Consider the following 18,532-nt stretch of genomic DNA (forward strand, 5'->3'; position numbering starts at 1 on the left):
AACAATCTATTTGCTTTGGCAACCTTGTACTTTCCACATCTCTTAGCAGAGTGTGGGTGAAAGAATGTGGCCAGGATTACCTGTGAAGCATATGCAAGGAGATTACAAGCTGAGGTTCACTGGTCGTCTGAGAACGGATGAGCTTGCTCTTCGTTTGGGCAGAAACGATGGTGCCATCCGACAGGGAAAAGCGATAAACAGGACTGAAGGCCAGTCCCTGCCTCAGCACTGCAGGCAAGCAGAACAACACAGTTAAACTAAGGAGAAACTGCAGTACAGGTAGCTCAGCTGCTCAGCATCTGATGTTCTAAATCCATCAGCATCAGTACCACAGATATGGTGCTAATTAAACAAAACAAACAAAAAGAACATTTTGAAAATAAATAGACATGATGCATATAAAATAAAGGATCCTGCAAACTGTAGGGCGATCAAATGAAAATTTGTAAGGAGTGACAGCAATAACAGGAAGATACTATGAAACAGAACGTATTTCAGGAGCAGACAGGAAGTTCTTGATGTCCATTTCACTTTTCATCAAATATGTATCTAATTCCTTTTGTTCCTCAAATATTTTTTCATTGTACCATCTACTTTATGATGTATTAATAAAAATGTCCTTCGTTCTTAGATCATCTGTTTCCATTAGACTGTATCTTTTCCTCCTTATTGCCTGTTTAAATTGTCTTGCAACACTAATTCTTTAAGTTAAAAAATGCATAAAACTTTTACATAAGAACAATTAGAAATAAAAACTGGAAAGAGAAATTATTCTTTTTAAAAGAACAAATATAAAATACATATAGCTCAAAAAAATTACAAATAAAATTACGGAAACCAAAATTGGGGCTGTGCTACCTTTTCCCAGTGTTGACGGCATTTCAGGTTTGGGGTTTACTTCACTGTACATATTCTGCAGCCCTTTAAGTTTTTAATGTAAATGTGAACTTCAACAAATTCAGTTCTCTAACTTCCACAGACTCCTGTGAAACTTCTTTAACAAAAAAATTAAAACATGTTATGGAAAAGCAAATCACCCAAACATTTATTCTACTGTTCACTCTCTGCCATCAATGAAACGAGTGTGGTCGCTTACAATTTCTAGTCCAAAAGCAATCACATAAGAATTGCAGATTTGAGAGAAGTAAAATACTTCAAAAATTTTCATATAATCATTTAGGGAAAAAATAGTACTGAAGCACTACAAATACATTTAATTTCCTATTTTTTCCTACATATATATTTTCTGTGGGGTTTTCTCTCTCTTTTTTTTTTTTTAAGTTAATAGTATCATGTGATCTTCATTTCATTGCTTGTCTTTTAATATTTCCTGTTGTAATGAAATGACATGGTTTTCCAAGTGTGGCCTTTATTTGTCTGGTCTACAGAGCTACCACATTTTCAGCCTTGCAAGACGGGTTACGATTGCTTTCCTTCCCTGTCCCCCACTGTTATATATTGTTCTGCAAGGTTTCAAAGTATTATCTAGGCAGTGAGAAAACAGGAAGCACAATTTAAACAACCAGAAGGGGTTTTTCAGAGTAAAAATGTAACGAGAAACAAAAACCTACAACAGTGAAACAATACAAAACAGAATTTCACTGTTAGGTATGTCATTGTTTCAGTTTAACCTTTGGGCACCAGAAGGTCCAAAGCTCTTAACTTTAGCATATACCACATCAGGAAATTCCAGTACTCAATGCCAACAGGATACAAGTGAAATCTCTACTTAAATCATTTTCCAAACTAATTCTTTAAGCAAACAAGAATGTTTCCGTACTCCTCTTGAGGAAATGCTATTTTTCTGACTGCGGCCAATAAAAACTTACCATATATTCTGCATTTTATACTGACAGATAATTTTAAAGCTTGCTTTTTATTGTTTATCAAGCTGATCCTGCATTTTTTCACAGCATAATGCTGGATTACACATAGGAGATCATTACTTTCTTTGCTTCTATTCTCAAACCACAATGACTTGAAAACTGCAAAGGGTTCCTCAGTCAAGCACAAAGATGCTACAGCCCAAGATATGACTTGTTTTTCTTCTCCATCCTGCAGGGCAGGGGAGGGCAACATTTCAGCCATTATTCTTCCTCATTGCTGCATCATTTGTATGAAAACCATTCCAGAGGTTTTTCCTCCTCTTGTAACTCACTCTTTTCACTTTGACAAGAAGAGCCCTCTCATTTAGACTAATTCTACAATTAACACAACGATCCTAAGCCACAACTGAAAAATGATACAGTGCAAACCCTGAAGCAAATATATTTTCACCACTTCATAGATAGCTTAAGGGAGGACTCATTCAAACCTTGGCACTCAGTGTAGTAGCTGCTAATTTGGTCAGGAATAACTTGAAGAAGACTGAAATAACAAGTGCTGGGACGCCATAAGAGATACCCCTAAAACACCTCTGGCACAGATGGGTCCTTACCTGCAACTGCTCTCTAAACCCCCAGTGCAACTTTAATTGCATACTGCCTTCTTCAGTTCTGTCAGAAATCACAGCACAAGGCTGTGAAACTTTTAGCACTTCTACTGGATATACCCCAAAAACTGCTAACTAAAATAACACAGCATTTCTGTGATCCAACATTTCTAAAACACCACCTGAAGATTTCATGAAAGCAGAACGTATTAAAGAGTATTTAACTAATGCCTCATGACTAAAGCTCTTTTTTTTGTGCATTTGGTGGAATAATTTGATATTCCAGTTACAATTTAGTATTTAAGATGACATGCCTGTTGCTTAATGACCATGGTAACTATTTGTTACAAGCCAGCTGTAAACCCTGTTCTTTAAACATGAACCCAAAGAATGATGCTTCTGTACTGGAAATGTTCCAGCTATTCCCAATTGGTTTTAAAATTACTTTCCCATGGACTAGATAGGGTTATTCACTTTATTAATTTGGGTCTGTATTACTAGAATTAGAAGTGTAAGGGTTTTATGAAAAATCCCCACACAGTCACTACCACAGAAACCTCATGGGGACCATTCCAAAGTGCAGTACTTTCCTGCTTCTTACCTACCATAATCTTGACTGAGTAGACGTGCTTGTGGTATATCCTATAACACTTATCAGCTAGATACAGTGCAACAATGTAGATTTCCAAACAGTATGAGTGGTGCAGCTTTGGGAATTTACACTCAGTGTTTCTCACAGGAAACGTGACGGTAAAAGTCCATTTTTGTAGAGAAAGGGAATACAGGCAATGAACTGGAATGTGTGAGTTGAGGTTCTGAAGAATAATGCCCAGTGAACATTTTGGTGGACAACATGCAAGGGTCTTTCTTTCCAAAATAATTTTGACATTTTGAAGATTTAAAACATACTCCAGGATGGCACAGTTGTAACAAGAAGGCTAAAACAAGCAGTGAGAAAGCTGAAGACCCGCCTAGAGAGCCATCAGTGTGTTAGATAAAACAGCTTGAGAAAGGGACTGTCAGTAGCTGTTGACTGTTCCATGAAAGCATAACAAAGAGAACACAAGCAAGAGATACAAATGGCAAACAGGTTAAATATAGAAAGTGCTAAAAGTATGAAACCTAACCTTCCTGGTGATGCCTCTTGGCAAAAGATATTTCTCCCTCGTGCTGTGAATGGAACCTCTGAATGCATCTTCTGACCAAATCCTCCCAGCCGGGTTTCATAGCTGCTCGCATGGTACTTGTGTCCAGTGAAGTTATTTTGCCTGATATTTGATACATTAGAAAACATTTGTTATAGCAATTCCCCCATTGAGGAAAAGGAAATAAAATTAAAAACTTTTACCCCTATTTTACAATACCTTGAAGATCCTGGCGTGTAGTAAAGCTCTCTGACGAAGGAAGAAGTGGTCTTTCCTTCATTGGAGCTCTTCTTGCAACACAAATCAAGCAAGACTGCAAATCTTAGAGAAAAATGTTGCTTCATTTAATTTTTATAGAAGGGGAAGACTTTTTTTTCCACAAAGACTTCAGAAAGATTTTTTAAAAGTTCTTTAAATTTATTTGGACCCAAAAATAAATTTTGTACCAATAAACGCATAGACAAAGCTCAGTGGGTTTGTATCTTCATTACTTCCTAAAACATTAAATAAAACAGGAAAGGTGGGGGTTTTTTCTTTCAGAAGAAAAATTAACAAGGAGTTTACCACAACCCGTTAAGTACTGGCACATGTTTATGAATATACCTGTAGTAGCTCAACCACTTATGAGGTTAAGTAATAAAAAAGAATGTACTGCATGCACAAAGAGCACATTTCTTCAACACTCACCATTCCATACCTTCTAAGCCAAATTTCTTAAACTTGCCCCAAACGCTTGCTGTTCCTGAGAACGCACCTTCACGATAACCATTTTTACTTACCTGAATACTTACAAAACAATCTGAGGAAATTTACCTGCTGAAGTAGTAAATGGTAAAGGAAATGGTGAACCACGATTGTCTTCAAATTCTAAGAATTCAAAAAACTGCCCTTTGAAACTTTCTTCCCAGTCAGCTACATTTTTCTTACAATTGCAGCAATATAAAACTAGGGTATCTCTCTTTGAGGTAAACAGAATTTCTCTCAGTTCTCTCAGCTGGTTTAACAAGTAGGTGCATGCAAGTGTATACACTCATAGCCAAGACAAAAGTACATTTCTACAGTTAAATCAAAAAAGGAAAAAAAAACTAAGAATTTTTCCAATTTTCAGGAATTAGAGGTCACTTTATCGACTGCACTGAAAGTGCACTAACAAAAACTGGAAATGATAATTACCTTCACCGTCCTCCTTGAAGGAATTTGGTTGAGAAACAGCAAAGCACTGCATAGTTTCATATTTCTGATGTGCTTCCTGGTTATCATGGCCTTCTTCAGAATCAGCAAGAGGTTTTACCAGCATCCGACAATTAAAGGTATGGCTATTACGCCTAGGAGTGTCACCAGACCAAGATCCCCCATTCACTGAGCAAAAGCAAAATCAGATAGTGAGATAAATCTGGTACCAGGCATTTCTGCTGCTTATCCACAGGAAATTAATCAAGATGCTTTACAAACTGGTTGGGAAACAAGCTCATTTAACAACAATAACAATCTAATTTTAATATTAAAGCCCAAACCAGCACCTAACAAGGTCATTTATAAACTTAACAGATTTTAAGAGCGCTGCTAATTTGTTTTTTCAAGTGACTTAAAATGACATAGTAGAAAAGCAGAATAAAAGGCTAAATATTGGCGCATGTCAAAGTTATACAGTACAGCAAAAGCTCACTGGGTAGATCAAGTTGATTTATGAGACTGGAAAAATTAAGGCAGCATGTAGGATCTTTCCAGTAAAAGGTACTACTAAAAGACATGGCTGCATTGTATAAAAATATCTGTCCAGATTAGAAAGGGAAAGAAACGAAACTGATATGCATTTATAAAAACAGGAAGCAATACAATAGGGAATATTGAAACACACAGTCTCAGCTACAATGGGAAAGACTGAAGGGTTGAAATTACCTGTGTGGAGTGATGGATAAAACTAAAGCTTAACACAGTGCTTAAGACAAGTAAAAAAAGAAACAAAATCCTGAGATGCACAAATACAGGTACTAGACATCAGTCAGAGCAAATTAATGTTACACCACATTAGGAAATGGCAGGGTCATATTTAAAATACTCTTCACTTGCCCTCTTCAGTCATAAAATGCAATAAATGCAGTAATATATTGACTTTAGCCATTTACATTTTTGCTTCTTCAGAGTATGTAAGTACAGTAATAAAATGCTAAAGTGAATTGAATACTTTTTAAACGCTGTGAGTAAATGAGGCACCCAGTATTGACTTTCTTTTCATCTCCTCCAAAACTCAATGACATTAAAACTAATATTAATATGAATCCAAAAATGGCTGCAACTAACAAAAACAGGTTTTGAAAGTCAAGAGTAAATACTGCTGAGCATAAAAACATTAAAATAAAAATTCTAGTGTAAGGAGGTTTCTGATTATTCTTTTATATTCCTCCTTTCCCCGGCCATTCTTGGAACGAGCAGCCTAGACAGAGAACTAACAGAGAGTTCACATTGCTAATGCTGTCTTTTAGTGTTTCACTCCGAAGATCCATTAAAAAATATCAGCTAACATGAGTTACTAAGAGCAATTTTAACAAAGAAGAAGTTGAAAAGAGTGGAGGATGCTTTTGAGTATAATATTAATCATTCATAGTCTATATATACATTAAAAATAAATAATGTATATGATGAAACTGTAAGTAGTGTCAGGACATTAACTTAAGTTACTGAAATGCCGACTTATAAAACCAAAGTTAAATAAGTAATGGTATGATGCAAGGAAAAGTTATATACCTAAGGATTTTGGCAGCAGGATTTTGACAAATTCATTGTGGTCCCCTACATGCAGGATGCTATATATGCTTGTGTTCATCAGCTCTTCTTGGTTGTACCTCAGGTACTGCGTCACATTCTCAGAAACAAACACAACATTACCTTCTGGGTTCACTACAAAGAAGAACCCATCTAGGGCCTAAGGGGGAAAAACAGAAAACCAGAGAGAGAAAGTGAGAGAGCCACAATACCAAACAATCAGATTAACAAAATACAGAGAAAATAAATACTCAGTTCAGAAGAATCTGAATCTTTCTGCATCCACCCCAGTCCTTATATAATTGTCTGTAATAGCAAAGGACACATTTCAGATTGAGCATCTAATCTTCGTTATATGAAACTAGTGTAAAAGCAAAGAAAGATGCACACCTTGCAAAACAATGAAACTCACACATGGAAACAAACCAAACCCCCCACCCCACACAAACAAACAGAAATAATGGAAGATGTTGTTCTCTATCTGTCTGCCTGTGTATGAGGTAAGAAACTTGGACCACAAGATGGTTCTGCTAAACTCACAGCCTGTTCACTCCTCTATGCAGTACAGGAAGACTGATCCCAGGAAAACACCACAGGACATGCTGGCACAAGGCAAGGAAAACACTGGCAGAAGGAATGACTCTCTCCCCATCCCCAGCAGTGCATCTTCATAGAGGTGAGGTCCCATGCAGCTGGGAACATGAGTCATTAAAAGCAGAGAAGGGCAAAGGGAGCTGAGAGCAGGCAGTGAGCAGTGAGATGAGGGAGCTTTAGCCTCTGCTCCTAGGACTGCTTTCATTTTTTTATAATTTGACACCAGTTTAATTCAATCTACCCATCATCCAGGGAACAAGAATCAGATTTTCACCTCTTCAACTCAGCTTCATGGTTTTCCAAAGGACTTAAAGTTTCTGTGAGGAAGTGTCTACATTAGTATTTTCTGCTGATTGGTTTCCTTTCTTATCTCTTGTGACAGTGACAACCTAGCTGCCGCATTCTTTCCAAGATATCTGCCCTGTGTTATCTGAAGCCTAAGCCACATATCACTTCTACCTAATGATGATGAAGTAAAATTGTGAGTATTGGTAAGCAATTCTCATGCAAACTTTATTTTTCTTAAGATGCAAGCATGACTGCAGATAGTAGAAATGTATCAGAATTCATCCCTCTAACTTTATGTCATATGAGCAGATAAAGGGGGGGGATACAGTTTAACTTAAAAGAACAAAAGCTTTTGGTCTAAGCATTCAATTAACAACCTACACAGACTTCTGCAGCTTTGCCTGATTTATACACCTCTCTAAGGACTGGCAGGAAATCACTAGAAGAGTTGTTATTGTATCTCCAGGGACAGAAATAAATCAGAAAACCAGGCCACACACAATTCATTGTGGGTCAGAACCAAGTGGATCCATACTAAATCTGAACACAGCTCACCGCAAAACAGTCTAACAAGGAGGAGCTGCCACAGCAAGCACAAGGCATTTTTGATATGACCCAACTTGTATACTGTATAACTCATGTGTTGGTCTTAAAAGGCAGTTCTCAAGTCCACTGGTTAAAAAGAGATGTTTAAAATATTGCACAGTACTGAGCAGTTAGCAAATCCAGACAATAAAAGAGAAGGCTAACGATGGATTTTACTTCTGCCTTCAGCCACCCAGCAGGAGGCTAAAGAGAAGACAGAGCCGGGCTCTAGGTTAGAGGTTTACAAGGGAAGGATGAGATGCAACAGACACAGGTTGCAAGTCAGGAAACTTCAAGCAGATTCAAGGAAAAAAAATTCCACCGTGAAGGTGGTCAGATATGGGAAGAGCTGCAAACCCCCCTTCTCCAGAGATATTCAAACCTTGGCTGGACTCAGATCTGGGCCACCTGCTCTACTCAGACCACCTTGCAGTGGGAGGTAGGAACACATAAGCTCCAGAAGCTCTTCCCAAACTAAATTTGATAAGTTAGATAATGATTCTGCTCCAGGGGAAGGTCAGTGAAAGCACAATGCAAGCAGAGCAGCTGAGCCAATGGCTGACAAACGCTTTCTTTGTTCCAATTTTAAATTACAACATAATAAAATACACAAATAAATGTATAAGTGTATACTTTTCCTGACTGCCTCTAAATTAAGATAAACTAGGTCTTTTTTCTCCTGTTGTCACAAATTCTAATCTCTGGTGTTGTTTTTTGCCTTCTTGTTGTTTCTGATAATTCTTGGTTCCTCCTGTTGATTTACTTTCTTTCTGAGATCCCTACTTTTTATATACTTTCTTAACTTTCATTACCTTTTCCTGCTGAGTAGTATTTATTTTAACTAAAAAGATTTACAAATTAATTAATAAACCAAGGCTCTAGTACAACTTTCTATCAGCATCTCTGCTATGGATTAGTGTCTTAGGCTGCATTTCACCACTACTTGAAGCCAGTGTAAGCATGGCCTGTTTAATTTAGTACTTCCTACATCACAACAGCAACCTGTACTGTGTGAGGCTATGAACAGCTGGACCAGAAAGCTGAGCTGTCTGAAAACTAAGTAAAGAAAAAAGCGATGCTAGCCACATCACTCCCCAGCTGGCCAACCATAGAAGCCATGGTATTTAGAGCTGGCAGAAGGATGTGGGTTTGGCTGAACCATCCTGCTTGGCAGCTGTCCATACATCAATTCATAAGGGTTGCAAAACCAAAGCCATCACAGATGTTTATTGGAGTCCTAAGGAGAAAATTTTCAAAGGTGGAGATGGCAAGCAAGAGATTATGAGAGTTACTGGCATCCCACAATAATCTTCAGTTTTCCCTACTGTTTCCTAGAGTGGCAACTTCTTTGGCAAAGAAGTGCTCTCTGTGCTGTTCCCTCACAGCTGTTCCTTGAGTTGATCACAGATGCGCCCATCTGGACTTAGAGTAATAAAGGCCCTGTATTCAGTCTCCCATTTCTTTCTATTCTATTAAGAAAATAATCCTGCAGGTGAGCAGCAGCAGGCTTTTGAGGAAGTTAGTGCACCAAGACACTTGAATATTTTAGAAGCTTCCACTTTTGCAATAATTTCTTAATTCTGTCCCCAGATGTAAGCCACCACAATCAAAAACTTTTCTTCAGAGCTATTGGGAAAATGGATGAACAAATAAGGGACAATATGATGGACGAGAAATCAAGAAAACAGATATTTTAGATTATATATTGGAACAGAAAATACATTTGTGTTCTTTGACATGTTGTCATTTCCCTCTTGACTATTTTTCCACACTTTCTGCCTATCTACTTTATGCTTTAAGCAAGAAATATGTTAAAATATTCCTCAGAGGCAGCTGCCTGATGAATTTTACTCACTTTCTTCAGCAGGAAACACTCATTATTTTGAGGATTCTTTAGTTTTATTCTTTAATAAAAACATACATTTCTAAACCAAATCAACTAATAAACTGTTCATCAGCATTGCCATTTTTATTCTTATTTGGCAATGAAAAAGGGTAGGTTTTTTTAAGAGATTGTATAAAGGGGTTCTGTAAAGATGAAATAACTTAATTGCATTTCCTTAAGGCGATAAAGACACAAAGGAAGTACCTGTAGCCTTTCCACAGCAAATACATAACCACTTTCAGTCCTTTTTAAGTTTCCTGGCGCAAAAGGACCACGGTTCATTAATTAAGTTCCACAATATTTCATTGTTAAAATGCAAAGGAAAACTAAACTAAATTAAATGCAACACCAGAATAGATGGGTGATTTTACACGTCATGTTTGCTGCAACAGCCAATCAAACAGGATAAGCTAGGAAAAATATCATCTTGTTCTTATTTTCCCTGTGATTAAAACAGGTCCTTACAATTAATAGGAAATTAAAGATAAATTTTAACATACCAGTGTAAGAGATGAATGCATAACCTTGCTTGATAGCAAAAACAACAACATTCAATTCAGTGAGTATGTATAATAAATATTAAATTTAATCAATTAATTTGTTACCCCCACTTTTCAGAGAACAACGTCTCCAACCTGTCTAATTTGATGTTATGCAGTGTGAATTTGGAGCTTTTATTTCATACGCAGTATAGAAAACTATGCCCTCATTCGACCAATTATGAAAAATAATGCAGATACTTAAAACTGTTAAACATGCATTCAGAAATAACAGAATAATTATGCTTCTGCCAAAGCTGGTTCCTTTAGATTGATTCAGAGTTTGTGTTCTATGTTATCTAAAGTAACATTTATTCTTCCTTATGGATAAAGTCCACAGCCAGAACAGGAATAAACAGTTTGCAAGTGAGCTTAAGCAGATAAAGCAGTAGTGCCAAAGGACAGCAGCACATGACATAAGGATCCCTGATAACACACCTACCCAACATTACTGCTAACACATTTGGAAGCTAGGCTTGAATCATACTGCCTTTTGGGGTATCAAAATAACAGCTAAAATCAGACAGAAATCTTAACTGAACAAACTGAAATACACATCTTGAAAATCTCTCTTAGATTACTTTCATATTCTAGAGGGAAGAGTCCTGCTTCAAGAGCTGAAATGATAAAATATTAAAGCAGTATAGCAATGACATGCAATTTTAGAGGAATATTATTCACTTGTATATTACAGTATATATAAGTCAATGTTTAGGTGCAACAGGTCTTCCACAGCTGTTGTGGTTCAGAACAAATAACAACAGACATAACAACAAAAAACAAGCAGACACCCAAGACTTGCTACCAGCTGAAGCTCCTCAAGTTTTCTGTGTTAAGAAGAAGCATAATTCTCTCTGCCTCTCCCTACTTCAAGTTAAAGAGAGTTTCATCACTGAATGCAAGAGAAATAAATATGCTGCCTGCTCTTTAATGACATAATTCCAAGTAGCCAGGAGGGCTTGTATCTCTTGAACATTCCTTTACGGCAACCTCTGCCTACACCTGTTCATTTCATTTGCCCTAGGAGGAGCAGAACAGCCCTAAATAAAGGGATTTTGTGCTCTTTACCTCAAGCATCATTGGTCCAAGTGCATCCTTGTCGATGACACTCTGACCTGTGGACGATACATCTGCTTTTTGCACTTCATCTTCATTAGCTGCTGCTGCTTTTTCTGCAAGAGAGAAAACGATGTGTTAAGCGACAGCAGACTGATCTTTCGCTGATACACCAAGAGGCCACAGAGTACTGAGAAGAACTGTGAAACGCTTACAGTGCAGCAGTTCTGAAAGTGAGATTAGACAGTCTCCCATAATGATTCAACGGATGCATAGCTATTGCATCTCATAGCTATTTGCTTCTCAGTTTTCAGGTCTTATGACACAAATAAAATAATTTCTGATGTTTCTCTGCTAGACGTTTTACTAAACTATAGAGCCTAACAGTGGGCAAAGACAAGGGCTTGTTATAAAGGCGCAGTGAACAAAAACCAGGATCAAGGTGTAGTAGAAGACTGATCTAAAAGAGCATGCAAAGCTTACAGCTGCAGAGCTTTTCCATGACTGCTATATTTAGAAGGAAAAACATAAGTCCACAATCTACAGTTTCAGTACCGAGAAACAGCGGTCTCAGTTCTGTTCCCATGCCTCCACCCACGTTCCTACTATCACGTAATTTTCATACCACCTTATTTACCAATGTGTTATTAGAACTACATAAAAGTTCAAGTGCTGTATTTGAAAATTACAGGCAAGAAAATAATGATTTCAGGTTTCTGGAACATAATGCCATACGTTACAATATGTTATAATATGTTGTATACAGCGTCACAGATTATACCCAACTCCAAATGTAAGGCATATTCACAGAACTTTCAAACCTAATGGGTTTATAATTCCTATCAAGTAATGAACTGCATTAGTTTTTCTATTCCAAGAATGATATTCTTGTTTAAAGATGAATTAATAAAAGTAATAAAAATACTATGTAAAATACACATTCTAATGCATATTGTACATTGCAAATTAATGAAACAAGTTACTTTGTGTTGTTAGTTCTATACTCAAAACATTCTTTTATTATTTTTCACACAGCAGTTATGTAAAAGCTAGGGCCATCCTGCAACCTAGAATATTAAAAATAATTAGAAACTTCTTATTTTTAGTATGATGCAATAGATTGTTTTAATAAACATGAAAGCACACTGAAATAATGATAACAAGAATTTATGCCTTCTACAACAATAAAGCAGAAGAACATCCATTGTAGGAATTACTGAAAGTACCATGTGCGGATGGAGCAAAGGGCCTTTGGAAAATCACCTTTAGTGGAAATTAAAGCATCGTTCATACAAATTGAAATGTATCCAAATGTGCAGTATTTTCCACTGTCTGTAGATCTGCAATAGTGCAGGTGAAGTTCTTCTGAACTTTCCTTAGCGTAGGTTTTAAGGTCAGTGTGAATACATGCTGCTCAGACATAGAGTAAAGGAACTGCATTTGTGAAGCCCTGGGTGTTCTCCTATCAGCAATCACCCGCTGGCAATAAGGCTTTGCTCACTCGGCCTGTCTCATCCTAGATTTATATGGTTTCTTGCTTTCATGAAAAGAGCCACAAAAATTTTAGCTGTCGTCTTAGGTGTTATACACTATATAACAACATTGTGAATAATGACTTAACACAAAATCGCTCTGAAGATGGATTGTTGCAACTAATGGAGTAATTTTAAATCATTCTGATTAGCATAATCTGATAGAAATAAATTCACTAGAAATAACTACTAATGTTTCCTCTGCCACTTAAACTCACCAGGATGTTAAATTAGTATTTCTGGTTTAGACTAGGGGTGGGATTTTATTTTTTTCCTTACCCTTCTTGTTTTGGCAAAAAGCAGAAATTAGGTGTAACAGAAAAACAATTGAACAATCCTTCCCATGCTACAACACAGCAGAGTTGGCACCATATGATGATACAAAACTGAAAACATGTTCTAAAAATTCTAGAAGAATTCTAAAAATAGAGTTGAGCTTTTAATAAAGCCAGTGATGATATCTGTTTCCCATCTGTTCCTGGTAGCATAAAGTGATCTCTGTTTTCACACTGCAAAATATTATAATGGACAGGGATACCAGCTTCCTGCTCTCATTCTACCACTGCTTCAGCCATTGATACCGTCTTGATTATGGGAGAACATGGGATTATTCTCTATGAGCCAGAAATGGAGGGGCTGCAGATATGATCCAACAATGGTGTGCAAGCACATTAATTACAGTTTCCTCATGTCACCAGTTTAAAAACTACTTTTCCTGGTTACTTTTCACATAATACGAAGTATTTGCTGATGATTTTTTTCACTCTTATAACCATGGAGTTTATACAAACCACCCATAACATCTATAAAAACAACTGTTTTCTTTTATGCACACTGATGAGGTTTTATACAAAGGAAAAAGAAGACATTTTTAATTACTATAATAGTAATCAACACAGAAACTGCAATACCAGGTCAGACTAAGGATCTCTCAAACCTCACATCCAGTTCCTGAAAGCAGCTGGTTTCCTCTCTGCTCCCCTGTTTCTCCATTTTGACTGTTTGATCCCTGACTGCTTCTGTTTCATCACCAGCTGTCCCTCACAATCATTTGACTTCTTCATTTTCTTTTCCCTTTGACACGCTTTTCCTCAGAGGGCCCAACATCTTTGTGGGATCAATAAACTCAGTGCTTTCTCATGGAAAAAGCGCAATGAATGGAGAAAATATGAAAACGCTATTTATACTCAAACGTTACCTACCTGCTTTTCCCAAAGACGGTGACAATGTACACTACACTACTCACGACATTTGGCTAGGCACTCTGAAAAGCATTATAAATAACAAGTGCTCCAAAATTATGGACTTCATAATTGGATCTGTAACTTAATTGTGTAAGAATTCAAGTAGCTGGAGAGCTTAGAAGAGGTTACGCATCCAGGCCACATGCCACACTTAAATTCAATTGGCATTGTATAGGAAACCAAGGCCTCAGGTTCTGAGTAGAACCAGCTGTAATTTACGTCATTGTTATAAACTGCAGCTACTAATAATGTTCAGCTATGCAATGAATTATCCATTTTTGATTGATCTAGAAAGCCCCTTGTGTAGACTCTATCAGCACATACAAAGAACAGTAAGTGCAAATCCTGTCAGCAGTGTCGTCTTGACAGTCAGTCATGGGGAATGTCTTGAAATGCAAATCTTTCCCTCAGTGATACTGCACGTGGGGCCAATTGACAACAAAAATTTGTTGCAGGAAGGCTGGAAAAAAACCAATCATTGATACATGATTTTCTAATTCTGACAACACTTATGCATTATCACAAGTCAGTGTTCTTGATTTTTCTTAACAGTTTCAGCTTCTGGTGTTAAGTAGTGGTGCAAAACTGTAAAGTTTACTTTCCCTTTTTTACTTTTACTCCAATCTTTTTCAAGTTCACTGGGGGCCCTACAAAGAAATTTAAAGCACAGAGAGTTTATAATTTCTACACTAGATCAATCATTTTTGAATGTCAGGGCTTAGGAAAATAGCTGTAAAGGCCCAACCTTGCAAAGCCTCTCAGAACCCTGTTTTTCCAGCTCCATGAGAATCGTTGGTATTACCCTGTGACTAACCACAGCCACTAGATTTTTCCACTGCAGCCACATGGGGAGTGGGAGCTGGTTCCCTGACCTCGCACGTCCCAGTGATGCCCCCTCCTAGAACAGCGACGCCCCTGTTAAATGTCAGCAAGTGTTACCAGGTGTCCTACAGGCATAGTGGCCAAAGGGCAGCAGAGAAAGAGTGTGGAAAGAGAAATACAGCCCTTTGCTGCCAGAGGAAGTGAGCAGGATGGAAAGGGACTTCCCATGCCTTCATCTCCATACAGGGAATTCTGCACTGGAGAAGGAGTATTAAATTAGAAACTGGTCCCATCCTTATGAATATGGCTACCCGAGATCCAGCATATTTTATCTGAATTACAGTGGTATAAACTTCATGCACATGAAATAATTATTAGCTCTGCTCAATTAAGAGTTTAGCCTAGAGAGAGAAAAAAATTTAAATAAAATACAAGTACCCCTGAGAGAGATACTACAAAGAATATATATATCCAATGATGTAGTATTTTAGTGATGTGTGTAATTTAGACTTTAAACTGGGGGTATGTTTACAATTGCATAAGCAGTATTATACTAAAATACATATTAATATTTTCAATTGGACATCTTCCTAGTGATCATAAACTGTATTTACTTTTCTACGTGTAACATACAGAATAAAGAAGGAAAAAAAAGCCCTCAAAAATATTTTCTGACAAACTTATGAGTGGGAAGCCTCAAGCTTTATTCAAAGCTTATTCCAGATTCTGAAAGCAAACCGTTGTGAAATCACATTAGTTTAACAGAAATTCGTAAGTCAGAGAAAGAGAAGCCAAAAGCAATAGCTGGAAGTCTCCTGCTACATTTTAACTTAGCAAGCCTTCTTGGTTTTCCAGTCTCCCAATTCAAGCTATGTCAGTCCTCCCTGCATTTCTGACAGCAGACTCTGAAGTGTTATTGATCGCATCACCTTCTCTTGGTTGTGTTTCAAACATTACTTTCCTACAGGTGGGCAGGCAGGACCAGCTGAACCACTAAAAAAGCTCTCTTTGTCTGTGTTCTGCTCCAACTTCCTTAAGGAAATCTGCTACAGAAATATTTTCCCCTTTGTGCTCTCTGCAAAAACAAAATGCATTTTTGAATTAAAAGGGTAAAAATTAGCCTCTGCAGGAATTTCAAAAAGGAGCAGCATAATTCAAAAGAGAAAATTGGCATCAATGCAGATTTAGCTCATTTTTCAATGGAGCAACATTTAAGGGTCTTCACAGAACAAAAAGAGCAAAAAATAGATGCTGGTGAAGGATCTGGGTTCCCTGGACAGGGAAGAACCCATGCTCTAAAAACCACCAAAGAAAAAAGTCAAGCAAGATAACCCCCTGTAACAGGTAAATTCAAGTTAATTATCCAATACTGTTTAAAACAGTTTCCCAGATATATACTCCCCGCTCTTTGTAATTTTCTGGAATTGCTATTGAAATGCCACACTTACCTCAAATCACATACCCTTATTTGTACAATAGATTAAAAAATATAAACAAAGATATTTGTAATAAGTGACACTAGAAAGCTCAACTCTGCACCTTAAAAAACCCCATACAAATCAAGATCCTTGTAACAGTAGCAGCAACATCACTTGAAAGTGAATGTAAATGCTATACAAAGTTTAAACATGCAATTTGATTTTACACTGGAACTGCCTTGAAAACAACTTATCTTCTCCATTTTTTGTATGTATTAGCCAACTACTTTTGTCTTGCCTCATTCATATTTCTGTTTGCCCTGCATGATCCTTCTGAATTGCTGTGCAAAAATAACATCTAAACAACCAAGAAAACAGCAGAAGTATCTAACTGTCCAAAGATAAGGGTAGATACACTATTAAAAACTAATGCTAACATAGAGCAGAAAGTATACTTAGCAAAGGCTATATTTTAGCTAACCTTACAGTTTTGAGTATTAGATTAAATAACATTTCAAATATTGGATGTAATAACATCTGTGTGTAACTACTGCTAAGTAATTACATTGACTGTGGTAATGGGACAGGAGGTTTTTAACATGAATAGGGCCATACAGAAAATGCCTTCAAATTTATCAACTTGAATAAAACACAGAAGAGAAAAAACCAAAAAATTGTATTTGGTAATGTGAGTAGTTTTGGATCACTACACCTGATGAAGTAAAGCAGTGAAGAACGTGCAAGTTATTTTGATGCTTGGTTAACCACAGGGAAAGCAGCTCTGCCTTGTAGCTGTGTAATTCAAAGCACTACGATCCATGGCTCACATGAAACTTGATATCCCCCTGCACGTTCTCACCCAGTTCCCATTGCCTCAATACAAGTTGTTTTTATTCCCTGAAAGCAAGCAATTTTTCAAAACACCAGTGCCTAAGAAACAGCAACTATTTCAGCAATCAATTTTAAGACCAGCTTATCCCATCCTTGTGAATAAAGTTAGCTACTATTTTAGGGAAGTGATTATATAGTGAGGTTGCTCTTTCATCACACAGCACACATCTGTCCAGAGCAAAGCAGCTCTTAGATTCTTGAATCCATATTTCCCCCCAGAAACTATAGATCAAGTCTTACAGGAAAAACTATGCAACATCTCAGGAAGGTTTTAGGAGGTAAAACAAGGGAGAATTATGCATCTGCACCGAACTAAAATTAGAAAAGCTGCCATATGGCTCTGTGAAGCCAGCAGCACGTTCTTATTCATTAGGAAGCATTCTGCTAGCATAAAAACACAAGGCCTTCCTGTGCTCTCCAAATGTGTTTATCTTTTCAACATTAATGCATGATATATCATCAGGCTGCTGAAATCTCCTGCAGTGCATATTAAAAAAGCACAGCTGCACTTTTTCTCAGCACGTTTATTCACTGCGAGCACAGCTTTGCCCACCTCCCTGACCCAGCCCTCCTGTCAGCCCTGCTCCCCTTTGCTTGAAAAGGGCTGCACTCCCACTGCATGCTCGCCTGCCCAACTCATCTCCCCATGTTCTGCTCTGCTCATCACACCCACATGGTTTAGCTTCACATTTACTATTGCTGGTGGAAGCACACTTACATGAAAATGACCCTAGGGCTTAAGCTAAAAACCCTTGGAAAGCTGTAAGTGAAATTACTCGCTCAGGAGTCGCAGCACTTACAACACTGCGATGTCTTTTTTCCAGTGCAAGCTGCTCTAACTGGTGCAGCTGCTCTCCTATCGTATACATACCTGCCCCACCTTCCCATGGTAAAAAAGCATCACTGAGGCACCCTTCCCATGGTAAAAAAGCATCACTAAGGCACTAACTCTATGGAAAGCTTCACATTCTCACAAAACCTTCAAATAGAGGTAAACATTCATGGAGCTTTTCAAGCTTTGAGTGAAGTCCTGCTCTTAGAAAAGTCAGTAACAGTAGCCAGCATATAAAATTTTCATGGACAGTGAAAAGAAAACGAGCACTGAAAACCCAGGATGGATTTAGAAATAGCAACAAATGGAAGTAATAATACCTAAAATTAATACTAGTTTTGTCTCTTAATAATTTTGACATTTTTGCCATCCTTCTTTTCTTGTACAAGTCAGCATTTTTGTCACTCAATACACCTTGTGTAAGAAGTACTGCCTGAGAAATAATTGCCCCCAGCTCAGTTAAACTGGAACAAGGACAAAAATAATGAAATTCAACTTACCAAGAAT

General features: G+C 37.4%; 1 protein-coding gene across 6 annotated transcripts in view; it reads right to left on the reverse strand.

Annotated features, from left to right (window-relative positions):
• The window catches only part of NCOA2 (nuclear receptor coactivator 2), a 189,729-nt gene that overhangs the window by 41,524 nt on the left and 129,673 nt on the right, over positions 1-18,532 (reverse strand). For all 6 annotated transcript variants that reach the window (XM_032127338.1, XM_032127351.1, XM_032127331.1 and 3 more), the window contains 6 exons: positions 11,299-11,402; positions 6,322-6,499; positions 4,750-4,935; positions 3,796-3,897; positions 3,559-3,699; positions 81-228 (listed from right to left, as the gene is read on the reverse strand). In XM_032127338.1, the coding sequence (XP_031983229.1) occupies positions 81-228; positions 3,559-3,699; positions 3,796-3,897; positions 4,750-4,935; positions 6,322-6,499; positions 11,299-11,402 (859 nt within the window). The remainder of the gene's footprint in view (positions 1-80; positions 229-3,558; positions 3,700-3,795; positions 3,898-4,749; positions 4,936-6,321; positions 6,500-11,298; positions 11,403-18,532) is intronic.

Source organism: Corvus moneduloides, chromosome 1 (assembly GCF_009650955.1).
Source record: "Corvus moneduloides isolate bCorMon1 chromosome 1, bCorMon1.pri, whole genome shotgun sequence".
In the NCBI taxonomy this organism is placed as follows: Eukaryota; Metazoa; Chordata; class Aves; order Passeriformes; family Corvidae; genus Corvus; species Corvus moneduloides.